The 14,359-nt window shown below is 40.0% G+C and overlaps 1 protein-coding gene across 1 annotated transcript in view; it reads left to right on the top strand.

The window, feature by feature from the left end:
- Positions 1 to 3,236: 3,236 nt before the first annotated feature.
- LOC124720073 (proteasome subunit beta type-6) overlaps positions 3,237 to 14,359 on the top strand; it is a 43,236-nt gene continuing 32,113 nt past the window's right edge. Inside the window, exons 1-2 of the mRNA XM_047245341.1 lie at positions 3,237 to 3,411; positions 13,195 to 13,394. Of these exons, the coding sequence (XP_047101297.1) occupies positions 3,319 to 3,411; positions 13,195 to 13,394 (293 nt within the window). The 5' untranslated portion in view covers positions 3,237 to 3,318. The remainder of the gene's footprint in view (positions 3,412 to 13,194; positions 13,395 to 14,359) is intronic.

Genomic DNA, 14,359 nt, shown 5'->3' with positions numbered 1-14,359 from the left:
GGGCTCAGGTATGCGTATGACAGTGGCTTCACGTCAATGTCTGGGAATGTGCCCTCTGCCCAGATGCCGTTGAACGTCTGAAGCAGAAAGCGCTTGCCCACAAGAGAAAGGTGCTGCAACATCTGAATGTTAACAATGTCTGGCTCTGGGGTGAAGCATCAGGATCAAGTGAGAGCATGGTCTAGCATGTACACTGACTCAAACCACATCACTCTGTTGGAAATCTTGAAAATAATATAAGGAACATGTAACTAGTAGTGTACTGGAAGAATCACTTCCTACGTCCTTCCAAAAGAGGTAAAACAGCTCATGCCTTCATGAGTGCCACCAGTTCGCTGCATCAATACACTCTCCTAAATTGTGAAATTAACTTTTGATTATAGTTGCTTAATCAAACACAGATGCTGTAAATGTGAATAAGTTCTGGAACTACATATATGCTCTACACACAGTAGGCTACACCCCACTGTGGCAGATATTTGGATTTAATAGATTCCCTTTGTGTGTGGTGCACTTCCAAAGTGAGCACTTTAATAGGTCTAGACATGCTGTAATTAGTCTCTGTTGTCTTCCGAACACCTGCAGATGTCATAAATAAGAAGCTGTATTATATTCACAGAGTCCTCATTTAGTATGGTTCTCTGAAGTTTGTAAGGTTTTTGCACTTTTATCCATTTAAGCTGGCTTTAATGTGCCCTGTTAGCCCTTGTAGGTACAAGTCTCACCCACTACAGCAGTATTCCTGGGTAAGTTACCAGTGTTTTGTAAGCAATTTCCTTTGCAGACTAATTGCATTTTCCTAGACCAAAGTCTGCCACTTCCTAGCCCTGCAACTCATCCTGCATGATCTTTCCACTTCATGGCCCTACAAACTGTTACAAATGTTTTCTGCACAAGTTACCCAATTTCAGTTTTGGCTTACTGATTGTGTAGTCATGTAATTTTTGAATTTTACAAATCTGAACATTTAAAACAATGTGCCACAATCTACACCACTTTCAAATATCACTTGGTAGTGATGTAGACTTTCTAACCTCCACGTTTTATTACTCAGTACAATGCAACACCAAAAATCTGAAGACACCTTCGATCTGTCGGTTTAGTAATGCGAATAACTGTGCATAAAAGAGAACATAAAAGCAGCAGATACACAATGGCATGGGCTATCATTTATCTTCTCTAAGAAAAAAATTACTGGAAAAAGAGGAGTGACTGAAATGTAAATTACTTATTTTGTATATGAACTATGACAGATGTTTAATCATTCGCTGTCACATTCTTGTTGAATCCAGGCCATGTTTCTTTTCATGTAAGAAAAATATTCTGACATTTGTAGACATTTATATACGGTATGGTATTTCACGTCCAGTATACAATTACATTAAATAGTAGAAAGATAACTAAATTAGTGTTCGGGTTGTTTCTAGCATTTTAAACAATTTGAGAAACACACTACCTTTCTGACACAAAAACCGCAATGTTTACCCGTAATCTGGTCTTCCATACCCTTGCACATAGAATAACATATTTACTCAACATATCAACAGAGTTAGATTAGATACCATTTTCGTTCCATAGACCCAAAAAATGAGATGATTCTCGTGGGTGTGGAACATGTCAGAAAGTATAACATAAAACATTTGAATATAATAATTACCTACTACCCTGATCATTTGTCAGGAGATAGTTGAAATAAGTTAATATAATGCAGTAAACTGGAACAGCTAGTATTTACAGAATTAACACACTGTCAGAATGAAACACTTATGCACTATTAATAAATTTATCATACACAAAATACCTAAGCTTGACTGTTGTGACCAAGTGTTGTCAAAACTGAAATCTAACATCTTTTTACTTAAGCTGGCTTAACAGTTTCTGTTAAGATATTCATCAATGGCATAGAAGGACTTGCCTATCAAAAAGACTTTCAAACTCTGTTTAAACCGTGCTTTACCTGAAACCAAGTTTTTAATGGTTGTTGGCATTTTACTGAAAATGTGTGTTCCTGAATATTGGACCCCTTTTTGTACCAAGGTAAGTGATTTTAGGTCTTTATGTAGATTGTTCTTATTCCTAATATTGATACTATGTATTGACCTATTGGTTGGAAATAGAGATGTATTACTTGCAACAAATTTCATTAAGGAATAAATATACTGAAAAACAGTGGTTAAAATACAAAGTTCCGTGAACAGGTTTCTACAAGATGTTCTTGAACTTACACCACAAATGATTCTTATCACACGCTTTTGTAATCTATAAACTTTTACTCGGTTTGACGAGTTGCACCAGAATACGATCCATATGACATAGTAGAATGAAAGTAGTCAAGTTTTTTTTTATATTTATACCTCCTACATCTGACAACATTCTCACGGCAAATACAGACATTTAGGCGCTTAAGCAATTTTGTGGTATGCTCTTCCCAACTGAATGTATTACCGAATTGCAATCCCAGAAATTTAACACTGTCAACCTCTTCGATCTGCATGTCTTCATATGTTATGCTGGAAGGAAATCTCTTACAGGTTACGAACTGCATATAGTGCGTCTTCTCAAAGTTTAATGACAGTGAATTAGCTTTAAATGACCTGCATTATATTTTGTTTACCGGACAATCTATCTACCACTCATGTTTTGCATCTGGACGTATTGGTGTAACAATATTTATTAAGCAGTGTTTCGGACATTGCTATTGGAATGGTCTTTGTGTATTGCCTGGTACTAGATAAATGATGCAAAGAATCGTCGAATACGTGTAATTTTTTGCTGAACACCATAAGCCATCAATACAATTTTTACGGCCAGACCGCTGTCATGTAAATGAGTAAGCTATGTGGCTACCTTTTGGGAACATTCTTCGGTATGTAGAAAGCTATCTCCTTCTGCTTCACGCATCATAACAAACCACTGTCTACCTTAACCTCACTTGGTGTAAAGGTGCATTCCTCCCCATTGATTTGACACAAGGTAAGTGCAAAGAATATCCATCGAAACGCCATCGAGGCATCGACAGATATGCGCAACCAAAGAGGTTAAGTTAACCTTCCCTACTAAGTTAAGATATCGTATTCGCGAAAGCGAAATTATTAAAGGCGTCATAATCAAGATTTGGTTAATATAGTAGACCACTGAATTACACCCTTCCGATTTTGATCTTATGTATTTTTTTTTTTTACTGTGCCACACCGGAAAATTGTATGTTAATCGTATGGCAAGTCTTTGAACAGCGTCCTTTCGGTAGACTGTCTGTTGTCTGAGTGAGTTGAAGAAACGTGATAAGACTTGAAGGAAGAGCTTTCGTGCTGCAAAATAATGGCATCTGTAGGAACTATGAAATATCCCGTGGAAAGTATTCGTGCAGGTCCGATGGATGAGGACTGGATGAACGCTGAACATATGACAGGAGTAAGTAATAGTTTTCAGAAAAAGTACAAATTAGGGAACTCTGAAAGATTGTTTGTATGCTGACTCACTCTCGAAGTAACACTGCTTAACTTTTAAATATTATTGATTCAGTGCACCCTTTCATTATTTTTTCTTGTCCTTGTATGTAATTACATCGTGTTACTGATGGCTAGAAGGTGAAGAGTAAACAATTGCTGGAGTAGTTGAAACCACGACAGTCCGTGCGACATCTTAAAATACATAATTCTTCTTAGCATTTTGTCATTTGAAATACAAGGTGTGCATAGCGCCATGTTATCGTTATTAAAGTTAATTTTCCATCCTTTTACATGAAAGACATGTTTTATATGTAGCCTACCAGTTTATTGTGCTAAGAAGAAAATGCTGGATTTCAGTTTCTGATGTGTAAATAATCGTTCTTTTTACTGTCTACTACTTTTGTTTGTTTTGAAAAGTTATTAGGTGTAATTGTAAAACTGTAAAAATATACCATTAGGTATGCTGAAACTTGGGAACTACATAATGACTTAATAAATCCTTTGACTCCATGCTGTTAACAGTGACATTTGCAAATCTTCAGAGCCCTTTCATTACAGATCAGGACCAAGCTTGCACAGTGAAGTAAGGTTCCTATTGTAGCCTTTTCAAATCAGGTTTTTGCTGGTAAGAGTGGCTTAGTGCAACCCCACCCTATCATCCATAATTTCATTGTTCACAGTTGAAGATACATGCACCAATAATTTCGCCTGTTATGCAGTGCAGCGTTTCAGGATTTACTTTGTAGCTTTATTTATAAAGACAAATGTGTTAACGTGTTTGCTGCAGGCTTAAGAACAAGCAACTAGGATATTACCTCTTCTTGATGCTTATAAGCTTCAGCCACAGTGAATGTGTTCAATTCATAGCAAATATTGCCTATGATTGATGCATACTCAAATTAAAAATTCTGAACCAGTCATATGCTATGTCATTTTAATGGCGTGTTTTATATATGGACCGGTCTGTCAACTCTGTCTGTGGTTAGAGGGTGATGGTGGACACCACCACCGAAATCTAGGATAAAGTGACAGAATGATCAATAGCATAGCCTGAGAGCTAGGTCTGGTTGGTAGATGATGTCACCAAAGGTGGTGAAACCGATGAATGTGAAAGAGAGGTTGTGGTGATAGATTGACTTTCAGCCTAGGGTAATGTCTAAGTTCATATTATATCTAACATGTTTTTTGTTATAAAACTAAAACTACAAAATATATTCAAAAAATTTCTATCAGATAATGGCCAACACTACAAGTTTGAAGACACGTATTTAAGTATATCGTATATAAATTACGAAAAATACGAGGGGGCTCTACCTGTAACTTTTGCGTGGCCTTTTTATATTCAAATATGTTGGGTTCACCGACTTACAGTAAAACTATCATTTTCCAGCCTAACAATAATATGGAAAGGACAGATTGCTAGCCGGCCACGGTGGTCTAGCGGTTCTAGGCGCGCAGTCTGGAAACGCGCGACTGCTACGGTCGCAGGTTCGAATCCTGCCTCGGGCATGGATGTGTGTGATGTCCTTAGGTTAGTTAGGTTTAAGTAGTTCTAAGTTCTTGGGGACTGATGACCACAGATGTTAGGTCCCATAGTGCTCAGAACCATTTGAACAGATTGCTACTCACTGTATAGAGAAAGCATAGAGTTGCAGACACAGTAATAGGACTACTGGTAGTCGTTTACTACGTAATCTGCTAACAGAGAAGATATAAAAAAATATTGCTAGCAAATGGGAAGCAACTTGTGACAACTGATAGGGGAAGATGTATTGGAGGAGGAGTGGTAGGAGACAAGTGGCTGGCAATTGCATAATGAGTATTAATAGTGGAAACTGTCCGTACCCCTCCGTTTTGTATGAGGAACTTTGAAAAATACTGTACAAATTACTGTGGATAGCCAAAGAACTCTCATTGAACGCTGCACTCCACAATTTTAGTGACACAGATACATGACATACAGCACACAGTCACCAAGTCCATGTAAACAACAGTTGGAACACTCCACCAGTCATTCCATTCCTCGATGGAAGAAATTCCTGCTTTCAAACACACATTTGAGAACTGCTTTGTGAATGTACTTGTAGTTGGAAAATCTCCCTCCTTCCCAGATGTAGTTTCAGCTTGTTAAAAACGTGGAAATCACATGGTGCAAGATCTGTACTTCACACTTAGCATCATCTATGTCAGTGCATCCTCTGTCAAATTGATATAGTTTTGTTACTTCTGGATGCGATATTGCAGTTGGCCCATATATTGCCAGAATCTTATGGTGAATCCGGGTGCAATCTAGAATTGTATGTCCCACATAATTAAACCATCTCCAAACTTTTCAGTTGCCATGCCATTTCACTCACATGTTGTGATGCACCAATTATTCATACCGCAGCAGAATTATGTTGGCAGGAGACCCAGAACACGTACCCATTGCTGACAGTGTGCCCCTCTCAGTATGCAGTGGTCTCAATGTGGGAAGGCAGTCCAAGCATAACCCTTATTGCTTTAAACACTATTAATCTGAGATAGGTGAATGATTTATGAGAACTGCAGCATGTATGTTATACACTTGGTGTGTTATGCAAATCTACCACTTACTCTGAAACGCAACGGCAGTTTTAACGGTGCTGGGATGGTTCCTTTGAAAGGGCACAGCCGACTTCCTTCCCCATCCTTCCCTAATCCGATGAGACCGATGACCTGGCTGTTTGGTCTCTTCCCCCAAACAACCCAACCTGCAAAGGTCTTAATGATGTGAGAGATGCAATGAATAAGAAGAGTGTCAGGTAGGGTTGTAGCTTCTCCCTCATTAGTGAATCTGTACATTGAAATGTGAGGTTTGCTGGTAACACTGTGATTCTGTCATGTGGCAAAGGACTTGAAAGCTCAGTCGAACAATACGAATAGTTCCTTGAAAAGAAATTTCAAAGGTGTGTACTGACTAGGTTGACAAGTGACAGCCAGTGGATTTGGCCGAATGTTGGTCACCAATGTTTCGGTGTTTGGCTCCTTGTCCCCTCCAAATAGAGGTGTGGGAGCCGAGGGATTCGGCTGTGTGGAATCGCAATTGGCTCTAATAACCTGGTGAGATTGCTCCCTTTTTGTTATTGCTATAAAGTTGAGTTTTAATTACAATTTGACCAGCTGATATTTTGAGGAATTAGGATGATTCAGCAGTTGTTGCATGTACGACATTTCTTTTACTGCAAGAAACGGATCATCAAAAAACAAGAAATAAAACTGGTGGATGACCTCACTTTCAAAAATTGAGGAGCAATGTGGTGGGACAAGACTTTCTGATGTTAAAGCTGAATTGGAATATGGGCTATTTTCATAAATTTTTTCCCAAATGAATGGTACAGATTTTGAATTGTGTATGCCCTAAAATTTATACAGATTGCACCTCTTTTAGGAGAGAAGTACCCGCAGAGGAGAGATTAATGTTCGCTGTGAGATATTTAGCTACTGGGGGTTCATATGCCAGCTTAAGGTACACATCTCTGAAATATAGGTATCAAATAAATCTGTATGCAAGATTTTACCTGAAGATTGTTCAGCTATAATTTAAAGCTTACACGAATATCCTACATATGTTTACAGCGAAAAGATACCAACAAAGATTTCATTTTCTTTTTCACATCATGCACATTAATTTGTAACAGCTTCCTTATTTCCCTTCAAGTCTCTATTTTCAATTTGTTTTCAAATCCATGGTTTGTAGCATTCCTTAAACATTTCTGTTCATTATAAAGTTCTATGAGCTCTAATGCTGTCTACATATTGCATTCCATACTCCAGTACTTTCCCACACATCGGATAACACACATGGCAAATCACTGCTGAGCCAATTAACATTTGTACTGGCATCCACAGTAGGAGAGTGATCGCAAGGCCAACCCTCTGCCAATGCTTTTAATGTCACTGCTGGCAGTACAAACCATAACCGAGGTCAACTGCTTCGTCACCTCCAATTTGCCAGCCGTACACAAACCGAGCAGACCTCGAGCAGTGAAGCAGTCAGTTATCATTTGTTGGCCTATTGTGTTCGTGCATTAATATGACTGTCAACAAAAAGCAAAATGAAGAATGGAATGTAGTTGAATGAAACCAGGTGGTAGTGACGGAACCAGATTAGAAGATGGCACTAAAATTAGCAAGAAAAGATTTTTTGAAAAGAATGTCAAATATAAATTCAAATTTTGGGAAGTTTTTACAGATACCTAGACTGAGGAATTAATTACGAGGTATCAACTGAATGAGGAGGAAAGAGTGTTTCGTGGCACTACAAAGGGAGGAGTAGGTACACTCAGAGATATTAGAGAGCGGTCAATTTACACTTGAATTTATATTTAATTTTAAAATTATTTTTTCCAGGAAAACTTTTCTTGCTATTGCAAGTACGCATTTTATTTGGTGTTCAAAACTAATCTTCTTGTCCCAGTGTATCATTTCTTAATCTAATTCCTTCAGCACGGCGTTATTTGACTAAATTCCATTGCCCGTGCTTTGCTTGTGTATCTCCACTGGTTAACCTCTGTTGAGGCACTATCTGTGCTGTTCAGCTGCTCTTTAAAGTCCTCTGCCATCTCTTTCACGGTTACAATGCTGTCAACAAATCTAAAAGTTTTTATTTCTTCTTCCTGAACTTTAATTCCCTTCCCAAATTTCTTGTCAGTTTCCTTCCAGCTTGGCAAGTGTGTAGACTGAATAACATCATGCACAGGCTACAACCCTGTCTCACTCCCTTCTCAACCACTGCTCCCCTTTCACATCCTTCAACTGTTGGAACTGCAGTCTGGTTTCTGCACAAGTTGTAAATATTCTTTGTTGCCTTTTCTTTAGGCCTGCTGCCTTCAAACTGTCAAAGTGTATTCCATTCAACATTATCAAAAACCTTGTCTAAGTCTACAAATGCAGGTTAGCCTTTCCTTTACCTGTCTTCTAGGATAAGTCGTAGTGTCAGTATTGCCTTGAGTGCTCCTACATTTCTCTAGAACCCAAACTGATTTTCCCTCACATTGGCTTCTACCAGTTTTCCCATTCTTCTGCAAACAAATCGTGTCAATATTTTGCAGTGATGATTTACTATACAGATGGTTTGGCAATATTAACACACGCTAGGACCTGTCTTCCTTGGAATTGGAATTATTACCTTCCTGAAGTCTGCAAGGGTATACACCAGTTGGAATAACTGGGAAGGGGATGTGATCTACATCAGGGGACCTCATTAAGACTTTCAGTGCACTGTCAAATTCACAGTATTGTATCTCATATGACCTTAATCTACTTCATGTTCTGTATCTATAATATTGTTCTCAGATTTGTTTCCCTTACACAGGCCTGTATATTCCTTGCACTTCTAGGCTTTCCATCCTTTCCTGTAGGCAGCATCTGTAATTGTGTGTGTGTGTGTGTGTGTGTGTGTGTGTGTGTGTGTGTGTGTGTGTTTCTACAGCCCTGCATTTGTCCAATAGCCATTCCTGCTTGGCCATTTTACATTTTGTGTCAATCTCATTCTACAGGTGGAAAGTTTTTAATTGATGTATTCCACTCCGTGTAAGACCTATCACCCGAATGCCTGTCTGCTAACTCTATTTTATAAACAATTTGTGGACACTCTTCCTGAAGTTAGCTACTTCTGTGGACCTACTGTGCAGTGCCACTAGACCGACGTGTGACTCGTGCACCTTCTGCAGTGGGGCAGGTGGCGAAAGAGCTCCGATCTGTCAGTCACTAAATGTCGTAAACGGCTTTGCGGTAACTCTTCTGTATTTTATGCCTGATATTTTTTAATCTACAGCTCCAGTTAAGATGGGTGAACAGAGCTCTGTTATTTCATAACTTGTAACAGATTACAACGTATATTCGTGTACTTCTTATATAGAATTGCACATTACCAAATGAGTTCTCATAATGATGTTTCTGTTTTTTTGCCACTGACATTCTTATTGTCAGTGCGTTTTGCTCAGTGGCTTCCGAGGCACTGCCGAGACACGACACCGAAGCGTAAGTTGGTCTCCACAAAAGGTGGAGACACACATTCGCCATTGCCCCTTGTCGATGTTTGCACCTAGGTCAACCGAGGGTGCACACAGCGGGATATTCCGCACTTAATACCTGAACTACGTCTTCAGTGTCCACGCACATTATGTGAATGTACGGTGTCTGTCCTTTCAGACATGTCGGACATCGTGCAGAATCTGTAGCTGTTCTACATTTATATGTAAATTGAAAGTGGAGGGGGAAGAAAGGAAAGGGGAGGGATCACTGCTGTCAGCTGTGTTGGAACTTTATGCGGAATCAGTGGCGATGAGTGAAAGTGTGTACTGGACCGGGATTCAAACCAGGAATCTCGTGCTTACTAGGCAAGTGCACAGTGTTACCACAACTACACAGACTATCTAGGCTCGCCACACAGCCGAGCCACTCCCCCATCGAATGCTACCTATCTGTAGCCCCTGTCAGTCTCCTCCGTATTCGCTCTTCAGAGATTCCCACGGGAGGTCAGACGTATTTGTAGATTTGCACTGAAGAAGGTGGATTCATTGCCCAGCTGTGCCTACCAAATTATACGTGTGTGTGTGTGTGTGTGTGTGTGTGTGTGTGTGTGTGTGTGTGCTTTTGGACATGTCCTGTGGATAGGTGGTGTTTGATGGTAGTGTGGATTAGAAGTGAGGTGAGCTGACGTAGTCCGTGCGCTTGCGGTAACACTGTGTCCCGGATGGCACAGTGGTTACCAGACCTACCTAGTGAGCAGGAGATCCCAGGTTTGAATCCTGATCTGCTACAAATTTGCAGTCGTCGCCACTGATTCCGCGTAATGTCCCAATGCAGCTGGCAGCAGTGATCCCTCCCCTCCCTTCCCCTTTTCCTTTTCCTTTCGTCCTCTCTCCACCTCCAATTTACATACAATTCCATGGACATCTTTCGTCGACCTTAAGTGGTTAAAAGTGATAGATGTTACACTGTAGAATCGTGTTACCCCATGCTTGCTGTCTTCCGTATTTGGTCTCTCAAAGCTGCCAGTTCATCTTGTATTGTATTCCTGTAAGCAGTTTGTCTGACATTGCCTACTGCTCCCTTTCTAAATTGACAAATGCTTTAAATATAGGTTTGTCTTTTTTCAACTTACCTACTAAGATAAGTTTTCGGGTGAGTTTTCCAAGAATGTTCACGTCTTTCTCCAGAACCTACACAGATTTCCCCATTTGTCTTCTCCTACTAGTCTTCTCATTCTTCCATAAATGACTATTGGTAATATTTTACACCTGTTTGACTGGTGATTTGGTCTTTATTTGCTCCTGGCAAAACCTACCTTTTTTGGAATTGAAATTATTACATTCTTAAAGTATGATGGTATATTACTTACATCCTGCAATATGCAGGGTGTTACAAAAAGGTATGGCCAAACTTTCAAGAAACATTCCTCACAAACAAATAAAGAAAAGATGTTATGTGGACATGTGTCCGGAAATGCTTAATTTCCATGTTAGAGCTCATTTTAGTTTCTTCCACCTACACTCAATGGAGCACGTTATCACGATTTCATACGGGATACTCTACCTGTGCTGCTAGAACGTGTGCCTTTACAAGTACGACACAACATGTGGTTCATGCAAAATGGAGCTCCTGCACATTTCAGTCGAAGTGTTTGTACGCTTCTCGACAACAGATTCGGTGATCGACGGATTGGTAGAGGTGGACCAATTCCGTGGCCTCCACACTCTCCTAACCTCAACCCTCTCGACTGTCATTTATGGGGGCATTTGAAAGCTCTTGTCTACGCAACACCAGTACCAAATGTAGAGACTCTTCGTGCTCGTATTGTGGATGGCTGTGATACAATACGCCATTCTCCAGGGCTGCATCAGGGATTCCGTGCGACGGAGGGTGGCTGCATGTATCCTCGCTAACGGAGGGCATTTTGAACATTCCTGTAACAAAGTGTTTGAAGTCACGCTGGTACGTTCTGTCTCTGTGTGTTTCCTTTCCATGATTAATGTGATTTGAAGAGAAGTAGTAAAATGAGCTCTAACATGGAAAGTAAGCGTTTCTGGACACATGTCCACACAACTTATTTTCTTTTTTTGTGTGTGAGGAATGTTTCCTGAAAGTTTTGTCGTACCTTTTTGTAACACCCTGTATCTCTGTCAGTATATTTTGTTTCGTACGTAATTTTCACAATATTTTTGTCTCAGGTAAAATTTATTACAGATTAAATGCTCAGTTGACAGTTTTCTCACTACTACTGTCTCATTTTCAATCCTCTCAAATTGACTGCAGACAGACCTAATTTGTCTTGTCCTGGTAATTTTGAAGTTGAGTGGCTACAGAGAGGTGCACTCAGGTTGTTATACCATATTTGCTAAAATAAATGGTGAGTGTTCAAATACTTTGGTGTAACTTTTTCTGTTTAATCATGTTATATTTGTTACAGAAGGAAACAGCAAAGAGAATATCAATGTAAAGTGGACAAATAAATTTGCTCTGCCAATCTCGCAGCTGTAGAAAAAATGAGGATACCAGTTGGAATAGCTTTGTCGTTGCTGTTTCTCCAGAGAAAGTTGATAATTCTGAGGGATATTCTGTATTCTGTGTTCCTCATTTTGCCTAAGTCTTCCAGTGCTCTTTCAGATTCTTCGTGCAGTGTCATATCTCCATTCTCTTTCCTCTCTATATAATCATCATCATCTTAAAGTTTGCTTCCCTCAGTGTACCAGGCAACTTCAGAAACGCACAGAGAGCACGAAATTTACTGTCAGCCGACAGTTGGAGCCATCGCAGCTGCAAGCACAGGTGTCGCTTTGCTCTGACACAGTACACCATTCCGTCAACTAATTAGAGCTTGCGGCCGCCTCGTGAGTTCTACCGCACGGTGTCGTGGGGCACTGCGGCATATTTGCTGTTGTCTCGTCATAATGCAGCCTCAATTTTTGTTCTTGGCTTTTAGTTCTCAGATTTTCTCCCTCCAGAGTACTGGTTGGATGTTACCTTTAGTGTGTCTAAACTTGAGTTTTCTCATTGTTTGTGTTTCTGTTTGCACTTGACAGTCCGCTGCTTACACTCGCACACCAGTCTGTCCAGCCTGATCGGGTGTCATTTGAGTTGTCCCACGCATATGGTTCAAATTCGGACACACAAATGTGGGCGTGATATATATTGCTTCCGGCTTTCAACTTAGCTTCTCTTTTCCCCGAAGGTGTCTCTAATTTTCGTGTAGGTGGTGCCTATTTTCCCTATAGTTATGCACAATTTTAAAGCCTTGCATTTGCCCTTTTACAGTTCTCACTATGCTGCTATGTGCTCTCTGTGAATCTCGTCTCCAGGATTTGTGCACATATTTTGCTTGTCTCGTTTGCTGCATTTTTTATACTTTTGTGAAAAAAAAAGTATAACTTGCTATTAGAGGATTTCTACTGGGTCGTGTCTGTTCGCACATTTAATCCTCTGCTATACTCATTATTTCCTCCGTCAAAGCTACTAATGTGTTTCTTTCTACCATTTGTCAGTTATTGCCTAGTGCCGTCTCTGAATTTTTGGCAATGTCGGGTTTGTAAATTTGTTTTGGTCCCGTGTTCTTAATTTCTTACCTTCTTGCACTTTCTCGAGTTTCAATCTTTTGTTCTCAGCCAGTTAGTTACGGCCAATGTGTCCACATTTGCTTTTTCATGATGGTGTTTGTACTGGTTAACAGACTGTGGCTGCCCCAGCTGTCGTCAGTAGGTTCACGTAGCACTTTCTGCCCCAGACATCCATTATGGCCGTGGAGTATGACGGCGGAGTGGTGATCGGTGCCGATTCCCGGACGACGACCGGTACATACATAGCGAACCGCGTCACCGACAAGCTGACGCGCATCACGGACACCATCTACTGCTGCCGCTCCGGGTCTGCGGCCGACACTCAGAACATTGCTGACATAGTTGCCTACCATCTGGACTTCATGCAGTGAGTATCGGCATTAGCACATGCTGCTGTTTTAACACTTGCACTGTGCCAACATATATACAGGGTGTCATAATTTACTAAACAGGGCCCCTAAAATGTGTACTTCAAGAACTGTGAGCACTTCTTCAGCAAATGGGATTTTCTTTGCAGTAACAAAGATGGAAAAAGTTTTCACAGCTCTTAATGCATGCATTTTACACCCCATGTTGACTACACTTTTTTGCTTCCAATTTTCAGGATTTTGTGTGTGTGTGTGTGTGTGTGTGTGTGTGTGTGTGTGTGTGTGTGTGTGTGTGTGTGTGTGTGTGTGTGTGTGCGCGCGCAGGGGGAGGGGGGGGCCCTCATTCTTCAGTTTCGTCAGCTTTGGCAGGCTTTGCTTAGTCACAATAGGGAAGACGAAGGCTTCTGAAAGACTAATTCTTCTCTGTTGAACTTTTCGGCAGTTACTTTTTCGCAACTTAAGTTTCTTTACGACAATAAACTACTAATACATAGTGTATCGTTTAGTCTTGCCGTTAAAGGTTTGACTTTTCTTTGCGTATTTTTTCAGAAAACACGAAAAGATTGTAACTTCGCGAAGTCGCTCTTAGGCTTAAATTTTGTAAACGTGTTTGTTTCTTGTTTCAAGGTAATTTAACTAGTTTCTCGGTAACAAATAAGTAAACTACCGTAAATAGCGTATAACTTCATTGGTTTAATACAGATTTCAGAAAAACAGCGTAACTTTATATCAGAAACTTGCCTATATACATTTGTTTATAGGCCTAATTCTCGTAACGTTTTTGGAGAATCAAAGTTAAAGTATCTCGTTTAATTGTCCTTTTTTCATTCCATCGAGTGAAATATATAATAAATAGCGTATACCTTCGTTGTTTTAATACAGATCTCAGAAAAACAGCGGAATTTTAAATCAGAAACTTGCTTATATACATTTGTGAATAGGCTTAATTCTTGTAAGGTCTTTT

The sequence above is a fragment of the Schistocerca piceifrons genome, chromosome 11 (genome assembly GCF_021461385.2).
Source record: "Schistocerca piceifrons isolate TAMUIC-IGC-003096 chromosome 11, iqSchPice1.1, whole genome shotgun sequence".
In the NCBI taxonomy this organism is placed as follows: domain Eukaryota; kingdom Metazoa; phylum Arthropoda; class Insecta; order Orthoptera; family Acrididae; genus Schistocerca; species Schistocerca piceifrons.
The sequence above is the reverse complement of the archived record's forward strand: the minus strand, read 5'-3'. Positions and strand labels throughout refer to the sequence as shown.